The 22,125-nt window shown below is 38.6% G+C and overlaps 2 protein-coding genes across 2 annotated transcripts in view; one reads left to right on the top strand and one right to left on the bottom strand.

Moving 5' to 3' along the window:
• LYPD5 (LY6/PLAUR domain containing 5) overlaps nucleotides 1-1,383 on the bottom strand; it is a 61,010-nt gene extending 59,627 nt beyond the window's left edge. Inside the window, exon 1 of the mRNA XM_049109533.1 lies at nucleotides 841-1,383. The gene's annotated coding sequence lies outside the window, so the exon portion shown is untranslated. The remainder of the gene's footprint in view (nucleotides 1-840) is intronic.
• An 8-nt stretch (nucleotides 1,384-1,391) lies between these two features.
• On the top strand, nucleotides 1,392-22,125 carry ZNF283 (zinc finger protein 283). The gene is made up of 5 exons (XM_049109474.1): nucleotides 1,392-1,875; nucleotides 2,110-2,237; nucleotides 7,720-7,807; nucleotides 9,447-9,573; nucleotides 17,267-22,125. The coding sequence occupies exons 3-5, from the start codon at nucleotides 7,799-7,801 to the stop codon at nucleotides 18,964-18,966; spliced, it is 1,836 nt and encodes a 611-aa protein (XP_048965431.1). The 5' UTR covers nucleotides 1,392-1,875; nucleotides 2,110-2,237; nucleotides 7,720-7,798; the 3' UTR covers nucleotides 18,967-22,125.

The following is a 22,125-nucleotide window of genomic DNA, read 5'->3' as shown; positions in this document are numbered from 1 at the left end:
AGGGCGGGGGGTGGGAGTGAATGGGTGACGGGCACTGGGTGTTATTCTGTATGTTAGTAAATTGAACACCAATAAAAAAAAATAAAAAAAATAAAAAAATAAAAAAATAAAGAAATTATTTCCTTAGTCTAGGGTTTTCAAAATTCTCTAAGTTAAGTACTCTTGATATTACAGAAGATTGGAAACCTACAGCAGCCACTCCATGACTGGATGTTACTTGGATTTCTTCTTTCTTCTAAAATATTGATTTGCTTTCTTTCCCATAAAACAGCATTGACTCGTTATAAAATCACGAGGCAGATAAATTGCAAAAATTTTTCTGCATCTTAAATTTGATGCTCCAAGAAGATGTAATAACACTACTCTATTTTATAGATAATGAAACTATGTAAATAATGAAACTCCCTATCCGAACACAGTCACAATTATTCAGGCACATATAGTGCTTGGCAGCCAGATAATCAAACTAACACATACTAAGCCAGATAACACTGCACTGTTTTGTTTTTAGTCCAGGTGGCCGGTGATCCAGTTTTATAATCACCATAGTATGCACACAAAAGAAAAGTATATCAAAAAAATCTCACAAATATTAAGCCATCCTTGGTGACTAATATTGACACAGAATGTCACATATCTCATCTTCCAGTCCAAAGAGGCCTTTGCATACGATCACAGTATCAGTTCACGACCACGTATTGTTGCTTTTCAACAGTGGCATATCATCTCTAACACAAACCGCCTTACGCCTAAGGGAACAAAGATTCACAGTAGCACGAACTGTCCCATGGATATAAACAATTTAAGGTCCCAGTCACCGAATGGGACCCACGAACTCACCCGGAGGAAGACGCACCCATCTATTCAACTGGCAGACCCTGCCAGTCTCTCGTAAACTAGGGAAGCTCAGAGTTATTCCCGTGGACCTTACTTGAGATGTTCCCGTGCACCGAAGCCTAAATCCCCGGTCACACTCCTGTCACCTTTCCCATCTTCACCTTCTCTGGAGTCCAGAATGTGTTCCTCAGCCTTCCTCGAGAACCATTCATCAAAGACCACAACCATTTGTCAAAGATATAAAAAAAAGACAACTGAGCCGCGGCGCTCGCTGAGCCGGGACCAGCTCCCTGCAGCAGAGGCTAGAACTCCGGGTTGATTTTGGCAAAAGCGCCTTTGCTACACGTAGCGGAGTCGCACGCCTACTGAGGGTCCAGGATCCCAGCTGCTGGGGGTTTGCCCGCCGTGGACTACATTTCCCAGAAGTCTCCGGGCACAGGTCTTTCTTCCGGGCGGGGCGAGTTTGACCGCGGAGAGCTCTTTGGAGGGCCAGGTTCCCAGCCTCCGAAGACTTTCCGGCTTTTATTTCCCATAAGTCTGTGGGGCCATTTCCGGCGTCCTGAAGGTGCTTGGGCTCTGCGCGGTGAGTTTCTCGCTTCGGAGGAAGTAATCAGCGCCGGGTTAGAACCCGCAGCGAGCGTAGGGGTGACCCCCCCCCGGAGGCGCCCGAGGTGAGGAGGCCCGGGTCGCGGACAGGGCGTGTCGCGTTCGGAGCCTCCAGCCTGTGTGTGCGCGAGCGGCTGAGAAGGATGGTGCGTGACAGATGGCGTGGCAGGGCCGGCGTGTGCCTCCGTGATGGTGTGTGCGACTGAGAATGTGTGACGGGGTGACGGGGTGCTTTGGCTGTGTGCTGGTACCCTCTAGACTTTCTTCGGGCCTGCCAAAGTTTAATGACCGCAGGAGAAGGAGTCCTACACTAAGCGCTAGAGTGAACGTTTGACACCAGAAGGCATAGGTCCCGTCTTGGGATGAGCAGTGCACATCTGGAAGTGTCCTCGTGACATGCTGCGAGGAAGACGTGATGGGGAGGTCCCAGAGGTAAGATTCCCACAAGGGCGCGTCCAGGAGCTCCTTGGGAGCCAGCTACGTGTTTCATAAGCACTGCAACCAGACCTCTGTCCCCAACAATTGCTGTCAACGCAAAGATAGATTCCAGCCTTCCTTTCAGTTCCATTTGGTTTTGTGTGGTTGAAGGCAGACATGGCTCTAGACAGCGTTGTGGTTTTCTTTTTTTTCTTTTTTTAATTTTTTTTAATTTTTAAATTTTTTTAGTTAGGTCTGTGCTCCAAGAAATGCTGGTGTCTCATGATTCTTCTTTCCCCCCTGCCGCTGCCGGGTTTCTAAGAAGGACCCTGAGGAGGAAGGAAGAATTGTTGTATTATTTTGAAATTAAGGTTAAGGTGAGTTTGTGTTTCTTCTTTATTCACACACTTATGTTTGTTTTTAGATCATGAGAATATTTGCTTTCCCTGGCCTGCAGTGTCACTGGTAGTGTCCATCCTGGGTTTTCCTTGTGGTCAGTGACCCCCCACACACACACCCCCAGGCACTGCTGCGTCCCTTTTCTTAGTGACACCTTATTGTCCTTATTCTCAATAGCTACCTGTTCAAAGGGCAAATCATTTAAATCCTTTGGTGCATTCCTCCTTTCTAAGTATGCTGATGGTGTAGAAATAACACCTCCTAGAGATTAGTGTTAGAGTTTTATTTTAGACTATGATTACTTGAGGAGATTGGTATTTAGATAAGGCTTTTAGGGATTGGGCTTTGAGCATAAGGGTTTGCAGTTTGCACCAACAAGGACAGAGAGTTTCAGATAATCTTTAGGTAGAAATCTGAAACGGACGCCTGGGTGGCTCAGTGGTTAAGCATCTACCTTTGGGATCAAGTCCCTCATCAGGCTCCCTGCAGGGAGCCTCCTGCTCCCTCTGCCTATGTCTTTGCCTCTCTCTGTGTGTCTCTCATGAATAAATAAATAAATAAAATCTTAAAAAATATATATAATCTGAAACATTGCTAAACATGAGTTATTTCAGGTCCAATTTTGTGAGTGTTATAGAAGTGGTACTGTGTTATGGTTAAGGGTAAGGCTCTGGATCAGAGCATCTTTTTTTTTTTTTTTTTTTTTTTTTTTTTTAAAGATTTTATTTATTTATTTATTTATTCATGAAAGACTGAGAGATAGAGAGAGGCAGAGACACAGGCAGAGGGAGAAGCAGGCTCCATGCACCGGGAGCCCGACGTGGGATTCGATCCCGGGTCTCCAGGATCGCGCCCTGGGCCAAAGGCAGGCGCCAAACCGCTGCGCCACCCAGGGATCCCTGGATCAGAGCATCTATATTCAAATCATGGCTCTGTTACTAGTGGTGTGAGCTTAGGTGACTCAGGTTCTCTGTGTCACATCTACAAAATTAAGACAAAATAATGCCTACCTAATGGGGGTTATAGAGATTGTAAAATGAGTCAGAGTATTTAAAGCTCCTTAGAATAGAGTCTGCCCCATGATACAGGCTTAGTGAATATTAAGATTTGCTGTTATGTGGTGATTCTTGATTTTCACATCAGCTTTTTATGATTGAAATTTGAAGAGAAATACAAAGATGATTGTGATGGGTGCTTGCAGGTTTAAAAGTGACCAGATGCTCTAGTGGTCTAGTATAGGGAATCTTAACATGAAGTCTTGTTCCATTTATGAGCTGCCAGGTGATTGCAGACTCCTTGAAATTGAGGCATAATTTATGTAAATATTTGTAAATTTATTTATTTGGTTATTTTAGGATTTTATTTATTTATTCATGAGAGACATAAAGAGGGAGAGGCAGAGATACAGGCAGAGGGAGAAGCAGGCTCCATGCAAGGAGCCCGACGTGGGACTCGATCCTTGGTCTCCAGGATCACACCCTGGGCTGAAGGTGGTGCTAAACCACTGAGCCACCCTGGCTGTCCCTGTAAATTTATTTTTTTAAGTGGGCAAAATGTCTATAATTTCATGAGATTGTCAAGTGTACATGACCCAGAAAACATCTAACTCCATTGGTTTGGAATTAAGATTTAATAGCTGGAAAAAAAAAAAAAAAGATTTGATAGCTGGGATGGAGCTTTTACAAAATTAGGGTCCAGTGATAGAGAAACAGTTAATTGCAGTATATCCTGTAATGGAATAATGTGTACCTAATAAAAATTGAGTTTATAATGAATCAAAAGAAGGAAAAATGAAAATAGTAAAATATTAAGTAATAGTTGTAGTTATGAACAAAAGTCTTCAAGAATATTATGGGTTATATAAAGAATCCCATTCAGTAGGAGAAGGTTTTGAAAGACATATTTCAAGGATTATATCCAAAAATTTTTTTTAATGGACTATTCAGTGAAGAAGTGGAGAGGTGTAGCTACACTTGTTGAGCATCCTTTCTGTACCAGATATTTTTCTGTTTATGTACATATATTTCCTTTCTCAGACTTTGAAGGTAACTTACATAATTGATGTCCATTACCGAGGAATCTTGATAGTGAAAGTGTCTCAGTGTAGTGTTGAGCCATTAGCTATAGGATGTTCAACAGCTGGTAGCTGTACTTTGTTTCTGACCCACTGATTTTCAGTGTTGGATCTGTTTTTTCAGTTTTCTTCATGATTGAAATATGCTCCTTCCCTATTATTCAATTCTTTACATTTGGAAATATCTTTATATTTCTTATTGAATTAATATTCAATTAATTGTGTGTGGCAGAAAGTTTAACAATCCAGAAAACATATAGAGAAGGAAGTTAAAATTACATTCTCTAGAGTTGGGATCCCTGGGTGGCGCAGCGGTTTGGCAGTGTGGCAGAAAGTTTAACAATCCAGAAAACATATAGAGAAGGAAGTTAAAATTACATTCTCTAGAGTTGGGATCCCTGGGTGGCGCAGCGGTTTGGCACCTGCCTTTGGCCCAGGGCGCGATCCTGGAGACCTGGGATCGAATCCCACGTCGGGCTCCTGGTGCATGGAGCCTGCTTCTCCCTCTGCCTATGTCTCTGCCTCTCTCTCTCTCTCTCTCTGTGACTATCATAAATAAAAATTAAAAAAAAATAAATACATTCTCTAGAGTTAATCATTCTTAATATTTTGGTGTGTTTCTGTTTAAATTTTTTTCCCTGTGAGCCTATGTGTCTGGTTTTGTTTCTGCAGAATAAGATAACAGTAATTGGTGATACAGTTGAGTTAAAGACTCTCTAGCTCTTATTTTGAAGGAGAAGTCCAATCCAGATGTGGGGTTTATTTTAATCTTGAATATATAGAAAGAAGAGAGAAGTGTCAGTGATTTCTTTTTTAAAAATCTGAAGTATTCACAACTTTTAAGAATATAGAAACACCATTTTAAGAATTATAAGAGCCACAAAGACATTCAGAATTAGATTATTTTAAAGGTTACTTCCATAGAAAATAGTGATAATTTCCAATGTGTATATTCTGTCTTGTGAAAATCTATTTACAAATACAATTTCCAAGGACAGATACTAATATCAGAAGGTAGAATAAGAAGGTTATAGTTATCAATATTCAGATAAACCACCAATTTGCATAGAACAAGATCAAGCCTCTGGTTAATGTTCTGTTCTTGACACCTAATTGGGTTGTATTTTCTAAGCCATCTTTATGATGCTGAGTCCTATCTGCAGCTACTGGGAGGAGAGGATAACTCCTGTATATCTTTCTGAGAACCTCTTTAAAAAAATTTTTTAAAGTAATCTCTACATCCAGTGTAGGGCTCAAACACTCACAATCCTGAAATCAAAAGTCACCTGCCTCTCCAACTGAGCCAGCCTGGCACCTCTATTGTATACCAATATTTTATGTGGATTTTCTTACATAATCTTCAGTGCAGCCATCTGTCGTAGTTGATGTTCCTATTCTTCTTTTGTGGGCAGGGACATAGAAGTGTTGAGAAATTGGTCACCATCATGCCTGGATTCACGTCCTGAAAGTCCAACACAAGAGCTTTATCTTAATTTCAGATACACTTCCCACATTGTGTATCCTTTACAAATCTGCCCACCTCACTAAGAAATTGATTATGTGTGTTTTTCTTCATCAATTAATATGGTCTGATACCATCAGACTAATGAGAACATAGCAGGTTACAATCGAGCAAACCATTTACTTACTGTTATGTAGTTGCTAATTCTTTGTTGTCATAAATGATTTTTGGTTGATTATTTTTTAAAGATTTATTTATTTATTTGAGAGAGAGAGAGAGAACACATGAGAAGGAGGGGCAGGGGGAGAGGGAGAGAGAACTCAAGCAGACTCTTGATATACTCTTGCTGAGTATAGAGCCTGAGACAAGGCTCGACCCCAGGACCATGAGATCACAACCTGAGCTGAAAGAAAGAGTCATATAATTTAACCAACTGCACCACTCAGGTGCACCCATGCATAAATATTTGCATGTATATGTTTATACTTCTCTAGCTGTTTTTTTTTTTTTTTTTTTTTTTTTTTTTATGATAGTCACAGAGAAAGGGAGAGAGGCAGAGACATAGGCAGAGGGAGAGACAGGCTCCATGCACCGGGAGCCTGATGTGGGATTCGATCCCGGGTCTCCAGGATCGCGCCCTGGGCCAAAGGCAGGCGCCAAACCGCTGCGCCACCCAGGGATCCCTTCTCTAGCTGTTTTAAGGATACATTTCCATCAGGGAATTTTGGGTAAAAATTTGCCCCAAATTTAAGAGCCTGACATAGTACTTGGAAGGTAATAAAATAATTGAGAAACATGGTTGTTACCTTTAAGACAAGGAAGACCAAATAATATACATAGGAGTAACTAAGGCTAACAGCAACAGAGTCCAATAAGCAATCAGGCTGCCTGTCTTAGGAACTTGTTGGAAGGGAATTATGGCAGAACTATTGGGTCATGACCAGCTTTGTGGAGGCATATGGAATTTGTTCTGAGTTTTATACTGTACGATTTTTATCCTACTAATGCTAGTTGCTAGGTGAGACTAACAGGATCAGGTGATTCAGCAGTTATCAGGGGAGTATCCTGTCTAAAAAGACATATCAGATACAAAATAAGCCCATATGTTAGAAGGTGTAAAGAGAAGCAAGGTTGCAATCTCATCCATATATCCATGACATTTCTTGGGGGAATTTCAGCCATTTCTTTTTTCCTAGGCAGGACATAACTATTTAGAAATTATATAGTAGTATAATGAATGGCCATGATTACAAAAACTGTGCAGAGTACTTAAACAAAAAGAGTATTATGACCACAATAAAAAGAAAAACTTTATTGTCTATGGATGTATAACTTTCTAAGCCATTTTTTCCACTATTGATATCTGATTATTGGTCTTTTCTATATTGATAAACACATATAATTTATAAATATAATCATACTGTACATTCTGTAGCTATTTTTTTATTGATGATATATCTTGATTATTTTCCCCAACTTAGCATGGTTTTATAGCATTCCACTGCATGGATGTTCTGAGTGCATTAAGAGATCAGCTTTTTGGGCTTAGGCAATTGTACATCCTGTCCACTCCTATGTCTTGACTATCTTCAGCCCTGAGCCCATGAAGGATGTTCTGGCTTGGATCATGTGGCTGTTTCTTAGTCCTGAGAGATGGGAATGGTGGGAGGAAGATCCAGTCTGGGCAGGCCTTAGTAGTCTAACCTCTGGCCCATATCAGCATTCCCCAGAAGCAGGCACTGCCAGAACCCTTCCTACTGAAGAAATTTGGGTTTTAGGTGAGAGTTTAGATACCACAAATGCTTGTGGGGGTGTGGAGTAGAAGCAGAAATGGAAGAGATGGAAGCTTATATTAGCTTAAGTCAGGATGGGATGGATCATTTAAGCACACCCGGTCTAAAGCTTTTTTTTTTTCCCTCCCCAGCTCTGGCTTTTCTGGATTCTCTGCTTCACCAATAGAGGAACCCCATGGATTATTAACTAGTTCTTGCAATTCTAGAACCATGACTGATGTAAGTTGGTATTTCTCTGTCCTTGAAATATTGTGGTTTTTAGGTCATATGAATCTTTAATTGTCCTAAAGCTTTCTACAGAACAGAACCCCAATCCTGACCCTACTTCTCAGTTCCTATTCCAATAAAGGATAATGCCAAATAGCCCAATCGGTGTCATCATATTTATGGTACACATTATCTAACATCTGTGTGCCAGTCTTCTATCAAAAGCAGTGAAGGGATAGAAGTCTTTTGAGGGAAATACTTTAGCTTCCGTCAAAGAATAACTCAAAGAAATACAGTTAACAATGAACACATTTTCACTTGTGTACAAGGAAAACCAATAGCAGATTGATGTCATCTATCAGCACAAACAGAATTTCTGTAAGGGAAGGAGAAAAGAGAGAATGGGAAGACTGTAGACATTTTGAAAACAACAGTTACTCCTTTTTCAGGTTAAGGTGCTGATTGCTAGGCATCTAAGAAGGAAGCCAGTCAGGATACAATGCCCTTAGACAGTCGGGTGGTCACCCAAGAGAACATTTTCAGTTGCTTCTCTGAAAGCAGAGAAAGAGCTCTCTTCTTTCCCTTCTTTGAAAGAGCTTTGGTATTTACCTAGTGATGAGGGTCTCATTTGACCACACAGGCAAACTTGGCACTTCACAGATCTGAGTTTCCCAGAGAGATGATGAAATTTGGGGTTTCTTGGTCTTGGCCTCAGTTTCAGTAAGGCTTTGCAAGGCTCTTTCCAGGGAAAGTGGTTCCCTAATTGATGAACACTGGCATCAGAGTCCATTTGGTTATTGACCAGGATGCGCAGATCTTGCGTGGCATCTGTGTCATATATGATGTGCCCTTTTGGTGTCCTCCAACTTGGGAATGAGGATGGTGTTGGGTGAGTGGTGGTTGATGGTAAGCAAGAAGGTGATCCAGATTTCTAAATACTAGATGATGAGAGATTCCTAGAATTAAGATCTTTAGAAGTTTTGTTCAGCCTAAATGTATAAATATAGTAGAGATATTAATCTCACATCTATATGATGAACTGAACTGCAGCTAATAAAGACATCTTATGTATTCATCAATATAAGAAAAAAGGCTTACTGATATAATCTAACAGTGATTTACTTGAGGCTTAACAATTATCCTTAATTTAATGGAAATTTTCTAAAATATTGATTTCATAGTACATTTAGAAAAAAGAGTTTTCTTATTTGTTTTCTGTATTCCTTAAAGGGAAAAACTAAAGAGCAGTTCATGTTAATAAAGAATTTGCGAAGCAGGCACATAGCGGGTTGTGTGTATGTATACATATTCACCTCACCCCTCTTCAACACACGCTATTTTTATTAAATGGAAGAGAAACCGGGATTATTTTATATATTATCAGACAGGTCTAGTTATTTCACAATATCCAAGAAGTTTTTCTGCTGTAACAGGATTTTTCTAGAATATGCAGATACTTTGCTTTGGTCATATTAATTTCTTTACTTTTCCCTACCTCTATATATCATAGGCTTCCAACCTGCTTGATTGTTATATTTTCCTCTTCTTGCAGTTTATCCTTCACAATCCTTTTTGTCCCCTCTTGGAAATATTTTCTTAAATTCTTAAATCTCTTCAATTTCACAAGTAATATATGGGTTTTTGGTTTTAGGGCTTGGTGACTTTCAGGGATGTGGCCATCGACTTCTCTCAGGAGGAGTGGGAGTGCCTGGACCCTGCTCAGAGGGACTTGTACGTGGATGTGATGTTGGAGAACTATAGTAACTTGGTCTCATTGGGTAAGGTCACCTGCCTGAAATACTGTAGAATCTTTTCTCTGCACCATCGGCTTTTGCTATGGGAATTATAAGGCTGTCTTAAAGAAACCAAGTGAATATCTTCTCCCAAAGGGATGTTTTGATATTTGTTGGGTTAGAAATGGGTTCATTGAGTTCCTTCCTCTTCTCATACCTTCACACTTTCCTTTGGTTTTTCCTGCAGTGGCCTCTCTTCTTTGTTACCAAGGAGCTGGATTTGCATGATGGGGTATTAATTCATAACCATTGTCAAAGAAACCAGGAGTCATACTGTATTTAACTTTAGCATGTCTATAGATGATCTGTGTCCTTGCTACTCAAGGTGTGATTATTTTGTTTGAGGAACCATAGGAAGACCAGAGCAGAGTGAGCGAAGGAGAGGATACCAAGGAGTTAGTGAAGGAGATCAAGGCCCAGATGATAGGCAGTTTTGTTGGTTTGAGGAAGGTATGTGGATTGTGTTCTCAGTGATTAGAAGCTTTGGTTTATGTGGGGTTTTAGCTTTTTTTTTTTTTTTTAAGATTTTATTTATTCCTGAGAGACACAGAGAGAGGAGCAAAGACATAGACAGAGGGAGAAAGTAGGCTCCTCACAGGGAGCCTGATGTGGGACTCAATCCCCAGACCCAGGATCATGCCCTGAGCCAAAGGCAGATGCTCAACTGCTGAGCCACTCAGGCGTCCCAGCTTTTTTTATTGGTATGTATTATATACCTAACATCAGCTTCTTCTGGGGCTTGTTAGGTCTTACCTAGACCTGCTGAACAGAATCTGAATTTATACAGGATCCCCAGGTGATTTTTTTTTTTTTTTTGGAGTTCAATTTGCCAACATATAGCATAACACCCAGTGCTCATCCCGCCAAGTGCCCCCATCAGTGCCCATCACCCAGTCATCCAAACCCCCCGACCACCTCCCCCTCCACCACCCCTTGTTCGTTTCCCAGAGTTAGGTGTCTCTCATATTTAGTCACCCTCATTGATATTTTCACTCATTTTCTCTCCTTTCCCTTTATTCCCTTTCATTAATTTCTATGTTCCCCAAATAAATGAGACCATATAATGCTTGTCCTTCTCCGATTGACCTATCTCACTCAGCATAATATCCTCCAGTTCCATCCACATCAAAGCAAATGGTGGGTACAGGTGATTTTATACACATTGAAGAAGCACTGCTCATTGTTATTTTTTTGACCCACATGCAAGGAGTATAGTTAGAAACAGGGTCCTGATGTACTCGGACTTTCAAAAGAGCCTTCTACTTTATAGAGAGGAGGATTGGCTAAGCAGATTTATTTCATAATAAGTGAACACATTCCTTTCAACATAGTTGTGGTTGAAAGTTGCAATCTGTGAACTTTGCATTTTACGGTTAAATTCGACACTGAATTAAATCCTAAAAATATCTCATGAAACTTCTTTTCCTGTTAGCAAAATAACAGTAGTAACTATAATAATAATCATACTTTACACTGTGCTTACTATAAACCAGGCTCTGTTCTAAGCAGAACAAATACTTTAGCATTTTAACTTTCACAACATCCCCATGAGGCAGGTAATGTTTTTATTCCCTTTCTATAGATGAGAATACAGAAACACCTACAGTGTGGGTCACGCAGCTAGTGGGAGGAAGTAGCAGCAATTGAGTCTGTAAGGAAGTCTGGCTCATGAGTCTGTGTTCTGAACCACCTGCTTTCTGTTTGCTCCAGAGAGATGGAGCCTGAATGAATCTGAAACAAGATCATTTTCCTACTGATGTGATCTCATGTTTTTCATTTCTGTCATCCTTCTGTTCTGTGAAGTCTTTATCAATATGATTTTTAGTTTTTACTGCAAATTTAACATGTTTTGATCTCATCATTAAAAAAAGGTCTATACCATTTAGCATTTCTTTTCTTGTAAGCAGACACTCCCATTTCTCATTGGATGTGACATTATGGGAGCAAGGACAAGAGTCCTGGATGGTTGTGAGGGGAGGGCCAAGAAGTTGGAACCCAGGAAGTCAAAGGCAGGAAGGAACTATCATTGCAGGGAACCAACCTCATGGGTCACACAGGAGGAAGAGAATAGCTGGGATAGTGTTTGGAAAGCTCCCTACAAAGGACCAAGGCCTGTGGAGGAAAGAAATTGAGATCCCACTTTGGGCTACCAAACGAACTTCCATTTGATCTCATTTCTTACTCTTTGTTTTTCTTCTCATATTTCCCTCCCATTTCAGCAAGGAAGGCATTCTCTTTTTGTTTCTGGTGCAACCATTCTACTTATATGTTTGATCAGCTGCTTTCTAGCCCTTTTGCATTTCTGCATGTGTATGAATGAATGCATTCACTCGTAAGTTCTGCAAATATTTTGACTGCTTTCTCCTAGCTAGGCATTGAACTGGGCACTACCAATACAGTCATGAATAAGATTGATAACTTGCCCATTCTCAAATAGAGTTTTATGTAGTCAGGGAGAAACCAAATATAAGTAAATAAATAGGTAAATAATGTTATGTAATGAAACATGGTGGTCAGGGAGGTAAAGATCACAAGAGAATAGAAAATGATAGAAATTGACAGGGCTAATTTCGATAAGATAGTCAGGGAAAGCTTTCTTGAAAACATGAAGGAAGACTGGGATCAAATTATATGAATATCTGGGGGAGGAATATATCAGTCACAGTGAACAGTAAATGCAAAGGCTCTGTGTTTGCAAAGAAACTGTCGGAGGAATTTTAAGGCCAGGGCAAAGTTAGTAAAGGAGAGTAAAGAAATTAGGTTGGTGAGATAGGCGAGGGCCTGATAATACAGTTTTGTTGTTTTTGTTTTAGGGGTTTGATTATGTAGCCTTTCATTCTGAAACAGTCCATACATCCTTCCTTAATCTGCATTCCTGCTGGTTTTTGAAGACTATAGGCCAGTTATTTTGTAGAGTGTCCTTCAGTTTGTGTTTGTACTTTTCTTTATGATTAGATTTAGATTTATGCATCTGTGGCAGCAGGATCACAAAATGGATGCTGTGTTCTTACATTCTGTCAGGTAATACAAATGGTTTGTCATTACTGATAATACTTAGAGCACTTGATTAGGTTAGTGTCTGCTGGCTTCCTCCCTGTAAAATTAATAATTTTTCCTTTAATGTGTATTTTGTGAAGAAGACTTGGAGACTTTTAAATATGGTCCTCTTCAAATTTTCAATGTATTCATATATTGGATCTTTAGTTGGTGGGTTGTAATCTGTTCTTTTTGTTATTCATTTTGAAGTTAAAAATATTTGAACTTGTCCCAGATTTGATCTGTGAGAACCCTCTAATGAGGCTTTTATGTCCTTTGGCATGTCTCTATCACTGATGGAGCATCTCCTTATTTTCTGACACAAAAACATGTTGTGGGGGCAGCCCAGGTGACTCAGCGGTTTAGCCCGCCTCCTGCCCAGGGCATGATTCTGGAGACCCAGGATAGAGTCCCACGTTGGGCTCTCTGCATGGAGCCTGCTTCTCCCTCTGCCTGTGTCTCTGCATCTCTCTCTCTCTCTCTCTCTCTCTGTGTCTCTCACAAATGAATAAAATCTTAAAAAAAAAAAAAAAAAAACATGTTGTGTCAGGCTCATCTTCTACTTCCCTGCTACAGTCGTAATGTCAACCATTTCTTCAAGGTGCTCTGGTTCCTTCTTGTGGAGAATGGTAGAAGCCAAAATCTGTGTATTAGGGTTACTCATTGCTTCTGGGAGATGGCTGGCCGCTCCCAGGTCTCTGAGTGGTCAGAGATAGGGAATATACTTATATACATACATTTGTACACACACATTTACATCTGTATTTTAAAAACCATGAGATGACACCCACCTCCCCTCCAGCAACCCTTTTATTTCCTTTAAGCATCTCTTATGGGTGCCTCCCTCTGTTTTTATTTTTCCTTCCCTTCCCCTATGTTTATTTTTTTGTATCTTAAATTCCACACATGAGTGAAATCATATGATATTTGTTCTTCTCTATTTCACTTAGCATAATACTCTCTAGTTCCATCCATGTCATTGCAAGCATGGCAAGATTTCATTCATTTTTTTTTTTAAGATTTTATTTATTTATTCATGAGAGACACAGAGAGAGAGAGAGAGGCAGAGACATAGGCTGAGGGAAAAGCAGGCTCCCTGCAAGGAGCCCGATGCATGACTTGATCCCAGATCCCGGGATCACACCTTGGGCCAAAGGCAACCACTCAACTGCTGAGCTACCCAGGCATCCCAAGATTTCATTCTTTTTGATGGCTGAGTAATATTCCATTTCTTACACATACACACACACACACACACACACACACACACATTCTTTATTCATTCATATGTCAATGGATATCTAGGCTCTTTACATATTTTGGCTGTTGTGGACATTGCTGCTATAAACATTGGGGTCCATGTGCCCCTTCAAATCGCTATGTTTGTTTTCTTTGGATAAATACCTAGTAGTGCAATTGCTGGGTCATACGGTAGTGCTATTTTTAACTTTTTGGGGAACTTCCAAAATCTTTGTTGTTTTGGAAAATATAATTTTCACAAGTTTATTATTTGCATTAACAGGCAATGGTTTATTATTTTCAAGTGAATTAATATCTTTAATTTCTCAGTTTTATTTATTTTTTATTTTTTTAAAATTTATTTATGATAGTCACACAGAGAGAGAGAGAGAGAGAGAGAGGCAGAGACATAGGCAGAGGGAGAAGCAGGCTCCATGCACCGGGAGCCTGACATGGGATTCGATCCCGGGTCTCCAGGATTGTGCCCTGGGCCAAAGGCAGGCGCTAAACTGCTGCACCACCCAGGGATCCCAATTTCTCAGTTTTAATTTCTAATATGGTAAATATCAAAAAGTATAAATCACACAAACAAAAGCTCTTTGAGTCCTCAACAATTTTTTTAACATTTAAAAAGAAGTTAAACCTATATTCATTTACTAACATTGTTAAGCCTTACTTACCAAGTAATTGTAATACAAATTCTTGCATGGCAATTCAGATTGGTTGAACTAAATTCAACATTACTGAACTATTTGTTGATGTTAAACTGTACAAAAGTGCATTTCTTTTAGTTTGTATTTGACCATCTTAGAGTAGTTGTAACATTGGGTTGGTCAGTTTAAATATCTTGGCTTCCTTTTGAGTGCATACATAATCCTTATACCCAAATGTTGATGTATATAAAACAATAAGATACTGTTAAGTTAAACAGCACTTACTGCGGTTTGTCTGGGACCAACTGGTCATGACTAAAATTACTCCCCACAAACACATCCACAGTACTTCCCTACTCTTTAGTAAATCAACTAAAATATTATAAAATCACATTAGACAAGTACACTTATACATGAACAAGCAAAGAATTCACCAATAATTTTTAAGAATATAAGGGATTCTGAGGCAAGTAATTTTGAAAACTACTGTCCCAGATGATGAGTCTTTCAATATATGGTCTTTGTGAGGCCTCAGATGGATGCCTCTTTCCACTTGGGCTGTGTTAGCACTCCAACCGCCTTGTGGAGAGGCACCATATGGATACATAAATTAATATTATGTTACAGATCCGAGGGGGGTAATCCCTGCATAGACTTCTGGGATTGTGTTGAATGCTCCTTTATTATTAAACCTTGAATTGCAAATTCCAGCTGCCTTAGCATCCCTAAACTCAGATCCCAGTGTCTTTTGACCAGTGAGACCATTATACTCTATTTAGAGAGCATTTTACTGTACCTTGTTTTGAAGGATACAGCCAGCCATAAAGGGTCAATATGAAGGTTTTATAATCTTCTCTAAAAGCTTCTCAGCCCTGTGTCTAGTATCCTATTTTATAGCTTTTGGTTGTTTGCAATATGAGAGTTAAGTCTAATACCAGATTTTTTTTTTATAACTGGGACTGGAAATCTCTCCCCTTCATTTTGAAGAATATTTTTTGCTTTATATAAAACTCTAGGTTGAAAGCTTTCTTCTTTCAGCCATTAAAGGTTCCATTCCAGGGGTGCCTGGGTGGCTCAGTTGGTTAAGCATCTGCCTTGGCTTGGGTCATGATCTCAGAGTCCTGGGATCGAACTTCACATCAGGCTCCCTGCTCAGTAGAAGCCTGCTTCTCCCTCTCTTGCTCCTGTTGCCTGTGTGCTCTCTGTGTCAAAAAAATAAATAAATCTTAAAAAAAAAAAGGATATTGTCTTGTAGCTTCTATTGTTACAGATGTGAAGTCAGTCATAATTCATAGTTGTTACTCTAACTGTAATGCTCCTGCTTGCATCTTTTTACAATTGTACTTTATCTTCAGTTTTCAACTGTTTGCTTCTGTTCTCAGTTGTTGCTTTTCTTTGTATTTATCCTGCTCAAAGTAGGTTGATTTCATTCATACATTTTATACATTTTGAGAACATTTCAACAATCTTTTCAAGTACTTACTTGGTTTTGTCCTCTTTCTGGAATGCTGTTCCCTGATGGATTGTTTGATATTGTTGCACAGATCTGACACTGTTCTCTTTTTGCCCCCTTCTTTTTTCTCTCTGTGCTTCAGTTTTATAGTTTTACAGTTTTAGAGTTTCCATTTCTTTGCTGAAATTTCCCATCTGTTCACTGTCCATCTTTTCTTCCAGAATCTATAAAATTTAATTGAATGGTCTTGCCTGCTGATTCTAATATTTGTGTCATCTATTCCTTGTCTCTTTTCTGTTTTTTTTTTTTTTGGGGGGGGGGGATGTTATTATATGTTGTACTTTGCCCTTTCCTCAACTACCTCATAATTTTTTATTGTGTGCTACACATTTTGAAGAATACTAAAGAATGGATGGTTCCCTGCCCCTAGAAGTATATGCTCCTTTCTGAGTTATTTAGGGTGAGGAGCTGATAACTCAGATCCCACAGAGCATGGAGCTGAGCTGGGACTGGTCATAGCTTTCATTAGTTTCACTTTATTTCTGGTTTCAAATTAGATTTAAAAATCTTTCTTTGCCATAAACTTCCCACGTGATCATTGACGCATCTCTCTCTTTGATTGTATCAGGATTTGAGCTAAGCAGAGATTGTGTTACAGTTTTAGTTAGTTTTGTTTCATATGTTTCATTTCCAGTAGAGCCTTGGAACTTAGTAACTGCTTGGTTTGCAGAATTTTGTCTGCTTTCTAGCCCAACACCAATTTCTCAGAAAAATTTCTGTGAAGGAGCATTATGTAGCTTAATGTTTTGTTTTTTAAGTATAGTTGACTTATAATAATAGTTTTAGGTGTGCCTGGTTTTGTTTTTGAGTTTGGGGATATTCTAGATTCTAGTTTATCATGCCAGCCTACACAGTCATTAAAAGTTTAGCTGAACTACACCTGGACACATAAGGGCTTGATTGAAGAAGGGCACATTTGGTTTAGGAGGTCATTCACATGGGAAGATGAGGAACTTGTTAAAATGATCTTTGTGGAATCTCCAGAAAACTATCAGATCAGAATATTAAGATCATAAAAGCTGAAAAGTCAAAGCTGAGATTGTTGTTCAACAGGGTAGAGATGTGATATACTTAGCAGTGAGTTCACTAAGTCTCCCAGCCCACTTATGGGTATTATTTCCCATTTGTTTTGTATTTCTACTATTAAGGGTCCCCCCCCCCCCCGCTCCCACCCCGCCACCCAGTAAAGGAAATAAAATATGTGGTTTTCTTGTTTTGTTTTGTTTTGTTTTTCCAGATTTGGAGTCAACATATGAGACCAAAAATACAAATTCAGAAAAAGACATTTTTGAAATAAATTTTTCCCAATGGGAGGTGAAGGAAAGAAGTAAAACTCTTGGCCTTGAGGCATCCATTTTCAAAAATAACTCTAAGTGCAAAAGCAGATTTGAGGGACTACAGGAACATCAAGAGGGATACTTTGGTCAAATGATAATTAGCTATGGAAAAATGCCCACTTACAGAAAAATTAAATCTTTTAGTGCACATCAAAGAATTCATAATAGAGAGAAACGTTATGTTTGTAAGGAATGTGGGAAGGCTTGTAGTCATGGCTCAAAACTTGTTCAACATGAGAGAACTCATACGGCTGAAAAACATTTTGAATGTAAAGAATGTGGGAAAGACTTTTTTAGTGCCTATCAACTCACTGTGCATCAGAGATTTCATACTGGTGAGAAACCCTATGAATGTAAGGAATGTGGGAAGACCTTTAGTTGGGGATCTAGTCTTGTTAAACATGAAAGAATCCATACTGGCGAGAAACCCTATGAATGTAAAGAATGTGGGAAGGCCTTCAGTCGTGGCTATCACCTCACTCAACATCAGAAAATTCATATTGGTGTGAAATCATACAAATGTAAGGAATGTGGGAAGGCCTTTTTTTGGGGTTCAAGCCTTGCTAAACATGAGATAATTCATACAGGTGAGAAGCCTAATAAATGTAAAGAATGTGGGAAGGCCTTCAGTCGTGGCTATCAACTCACTCAGCATCAGAAGATCCATACTGGTAAGAAGCCTTATGAATGTAAAGTATGTGGAAAGGCTTTTTGTTGGGGCTATCAACTTACTCGACATCAGATATTTCATACTGGCAAGAAACCTTATGAATGTAAGGAATGTGGAAAGACCTTTAATTGTGGCTCAAGTCTTGTTCAACATGAGAGAATCCATACTGGTGAGAAACCTTACGAATGTAAAGAATGTGGGAAGGCCTTCAGTCGTGGCTATCACCTCACTCAACATCAGAAAATCCATACTGGTGAGAAACCTTTTGAATGTAAAGAATGTGGGAAGGCCTTTAGTTGGGGTTCAAGCCTTGTTAAACATGAGAGAGTCCATAGTGGTGAGAAATCTTATGAATGTAAAGAATGTGGGAAGGCCTTTGGTAGTGGCTATCAACTTACTCGACATCAGATATTTCATACTGGAGAGAAACCCTATGAATGTAAGGAATGTGGGAAGACCTTTAATTGTGGCTCAAGTCTTGTTCAACATGAGAGAATCCATACTGGTGAGAAACCCTACGAATGTAAAGAATGTGGGAAGGCCTTCAGTCGTGGCTATCACCTCTCTCAACATCAGAAAATCCATACTGGTGAGAAACCTTTTAAATGTAAAGAATGTGGGAAGGCCTTTAGTTGGGGTTCAAGCCTTGTTAAACATGAGAGAATCCATACTGATGGGAAATCTTATGAACGTAAAGAATGTGGGAAGGCCTTTGGTAGTGGCTATCAACTTAGTGTTCATCAGAGATTTCACACTGGTAAAAACCCTTATTGTACGGAATTTGGGAAGACCTTTGTTAATGGCTCAGACCTTGTTCAACACAAGAGAACTCATAGTAATGATAAACCTTATGAATATAAAGGTTGCGAGGAAGCCTTTATATGGACAACTTACTCAAATGAGACAGTTGATACTGGTGATACTTTATGATTGAAGAGATATAAAAGAACATTTTTTTACATGTACGGACAACTTGTCATGAGGTGAATCTTAATCTTGAGAAAGCTATGAATGTAGGGAATGTGCAAAAGCCTTACCTGTGTGTGGACAATTTACTTGATATTAGAAAATTCATACTAGTGAGAAACACTTTGAATATAAGGAATATGAAAAAGCCTTTATAATTTTATATAATCTTATTGAATATTGGTTTATACTGACGTGAAACCATTTAAATATAAGTAATGTGTGAAGATCTTTATTCATGGCGCAGAAGTCTGGTAAACATTGGGGAATTTATACTTGCTAGAAACACTTTAAGGAATATAGGAAGAACCTAAACCCAATTCAGTTTTCGCTGTGCACATTAGAGAACTCATACTGCTGTGAAACTGAATGTAAGGAATGTGGGAAGGCTCACAGATGTGATAAATATCTTAGGGTACATCATAGAATGCATCCAAATGAGTAGCCCTTTAAACTGGGATATAGGGCGCCTGGGTGGCTCACTGTTTGAGTGTCTTCCTTTGGCTCAGGTCGTGATCCCAGGGTCCTGGGATTGAGTCCTGCATCAGGCTCCCTGCAGGGAGCCTGCTTCTTCCTCTGCCTATGTCTCTGCCTCTCTCTGTGCCTCTGATGAATGAATACATAAAATCTTAAAAAAAAAAAACCTGAGATGTAGGAAGGCCTTTATATAAATACTACTAAAACTATTGTTTAGGGACTAGTGCCAGTCCACAAAATTGTTAACAGTCCATCATGAGATGGATGTGAAAAATAAGAGTATATGTTGGAAACTTACAGCAATTTCATATTGCCATAACATTATTACTGTATTTTGTAAAAGTACCAATTCACTCATGAATGATTTGAAGTTAAAAAGTTTACCCTTTCCCAGAAATAATTTGATTTTAAAAACAACAATCACGATTTTAAAAACATGGGACAAGTCACAATATAATTTATTTAGAATAAGAAATACTTCATTTGTTACTTTTCTGATTAGAATAGCAGAATATTCACACTATAGGAAGATTTGACTAACATGAGTTACAACTTTGTTATGTCTGTAAAAGCATAATTTATAACAAATGTGTTCATTTTTGGAGGTATAGAAGCCTTCCAACACTATTCAATTTTTGTTAAACTTAAGCAAATTTATTCTAGAGAATAACCTTATCAAGGTATCAAATACAGGGAATCTCTCTTATATGGCACAAACCGTACTTACTATCCTCACCATTTCCACCTCTTTACTACTCATGGGATGTTGGGGAAAATGCTTATCTCCTCTGGGCATCTTCTTTAAAATGTTGGTGATGGTAACTGTTGCAGAGATTGCATGGATTTAGTATGCATCAGATCCTTGGAAGAGTATCTCAAATGTAGCCTATAGTCAATACATGTTTGCTGCTGTTCTTATTATTCTCAGCCTTAGTATTACTACTAGTAAATTCTTATGAAGAGAATGCTCTTTGGTGTAATGAATTGGGAAAACCTTCCATAACCACTCATCCATTTCTCATTGGTGTAATGAATTTAGGAAAGCTTCTATAACCATTCATCCATTTGAATTTAGGTAGTTCATTATGGGTAAAATATAGAAAACAAAAAAACTTGAGAGGATTTTTTTGAGAGGATTTTAATTCAAAGTTTATACTTTAAGCTGCATAAAAAAAAATGAAGGCTGAAAAGAAATGTGGATTTAGTAAGTGGTAAGATGTTGGGAATACACCTATTGAAAAACTAGGTAAAGGTGTGAAGCAATTTGCCTGTAATGAATTCAAGCAGAGAAGTAGCTAGTGATTAAAATTCTCTGCTCACATTTTGAGATAAATTACAAATTGAAAAGAAACAAAAAGTTGTCCAGTTGGAATTCTTTCCCCAAATTTTATTATGACAAATTTCAGACTCAGAAATTTAAAGAACAGTGTAATAAACATTCATATACTCTATTAACATTTGGTCATACTTGCTTTCTCTCTGAAACTGTATGTATGATGTGTATGTACACCCACATACTTTCATCTTATGATGTAGAAGTGATACTTCATTCTTGAATATATTAGCATGCATCTTTTAAGAATTAGAACAGCCTTAAGTACCATGATCTCACAAGAAAATTATCTGTAATTCTGTAATATTCTTTCACATTCACTTCCTATGTCCCAGTACTCCCAAGGTATCCTATGCTATTTATTTTCTAGCCAGCATTTTTCTATATTCATGCATTGCATTGGTTATCATGTCTCTAGATTTTAATCTTGAAAAGACTTAACTCTTAAGGAAAGCTGTTTTATAGAATGCCATGCATTCTAGATTTGTTTCTTCCCTCAAGGTGAGATTTAATTTGTATGTCTATCCTTTGTATCTATCATAAAGGCAAGTTAGAGTCAGAAGCTTAAACATTTTTGGCCAGAATACACTATAGTTGGTGATACACATTTCATATTGCAACACACCAAGAACACATAATACCCAGTTTTCTTGCTATTGCTAAATTTGGTCATTTGATTAAGACAGTGACTGCTAGAGCTCTCCATTAGCTAGTTAAGGTTGATGAACCTTTCAACTATTTTTGAGAATGTAGTCCTATCATATGTATAAGTTCTGAATTAAAGAGAAAACTGAAATGATTATAGATTGTTCAAAAAAAGAATGATAATTAAATTGTGTATCAGAGGTTGTAGAATGTGCCTGAAGCTCTATTGAGTGGAAAATACCTTTTAATGTGTTTGGAGGAAACCAAGATACATCTGGTCAGATGGAGGACCAGAACTATGCCTTGTTCCCCCAGTATCCTACATGGTCCCTGTCATACCAAAGTAAGAAGCTAGAAAAATGACAAACCCTAAATCAATACACAGAAGCAACTTATACAACTAAAATTGTCCCAGAACTTCTGAAATTATGTCTTGAAAGTTACCAGTACTGAATAGTGCTTGAGAAACAGTGGGATTTTCTGGTTAAAGAAGCTTATGAAGCAGAACCTACAAAATCCCCTCTCAAGGAAAATCAAAAGCACCTTGTCAACTTATCAGAAAAATAAAGAATGTTCTAGCGAATAAAATTGTTTAACTTTGTGGTACCAGTGTATCTCAAACTTTATCATGGAAATACTGATTTCCAAAAAAAAAAAAAAAAAGGAAA

This window comes from Canis lupus, chromosome 1, assembly GCF_003254725.2.
Source record: "Canis lupus dingo isolate Sandy chromosome 1, ASM325472v2, whole genome shotgun sequence".
Lineage (NCBI taxonomy): Eukaryota > Metazoa > Chordata > Mammalia > Carnivora > Canidae > Canis > Canis lupus.
Note: the sequence above shows the minus strand (reverse complement) of the source record. Positions and strands in the feature narration are given on the sequence as shown.

Excerpts from the sequence above, each read along its gene's own strand:
- ZNF283 (XM_049109474.1), top strand. Across the intron at positions 9,574-17,266 it reads TAGTAACTTGGTCTCATTGG|ATTTGGAGTCAACATATGAG; the intron begins GTAAGGTCACCT and ends TTGTTTTTCCAG.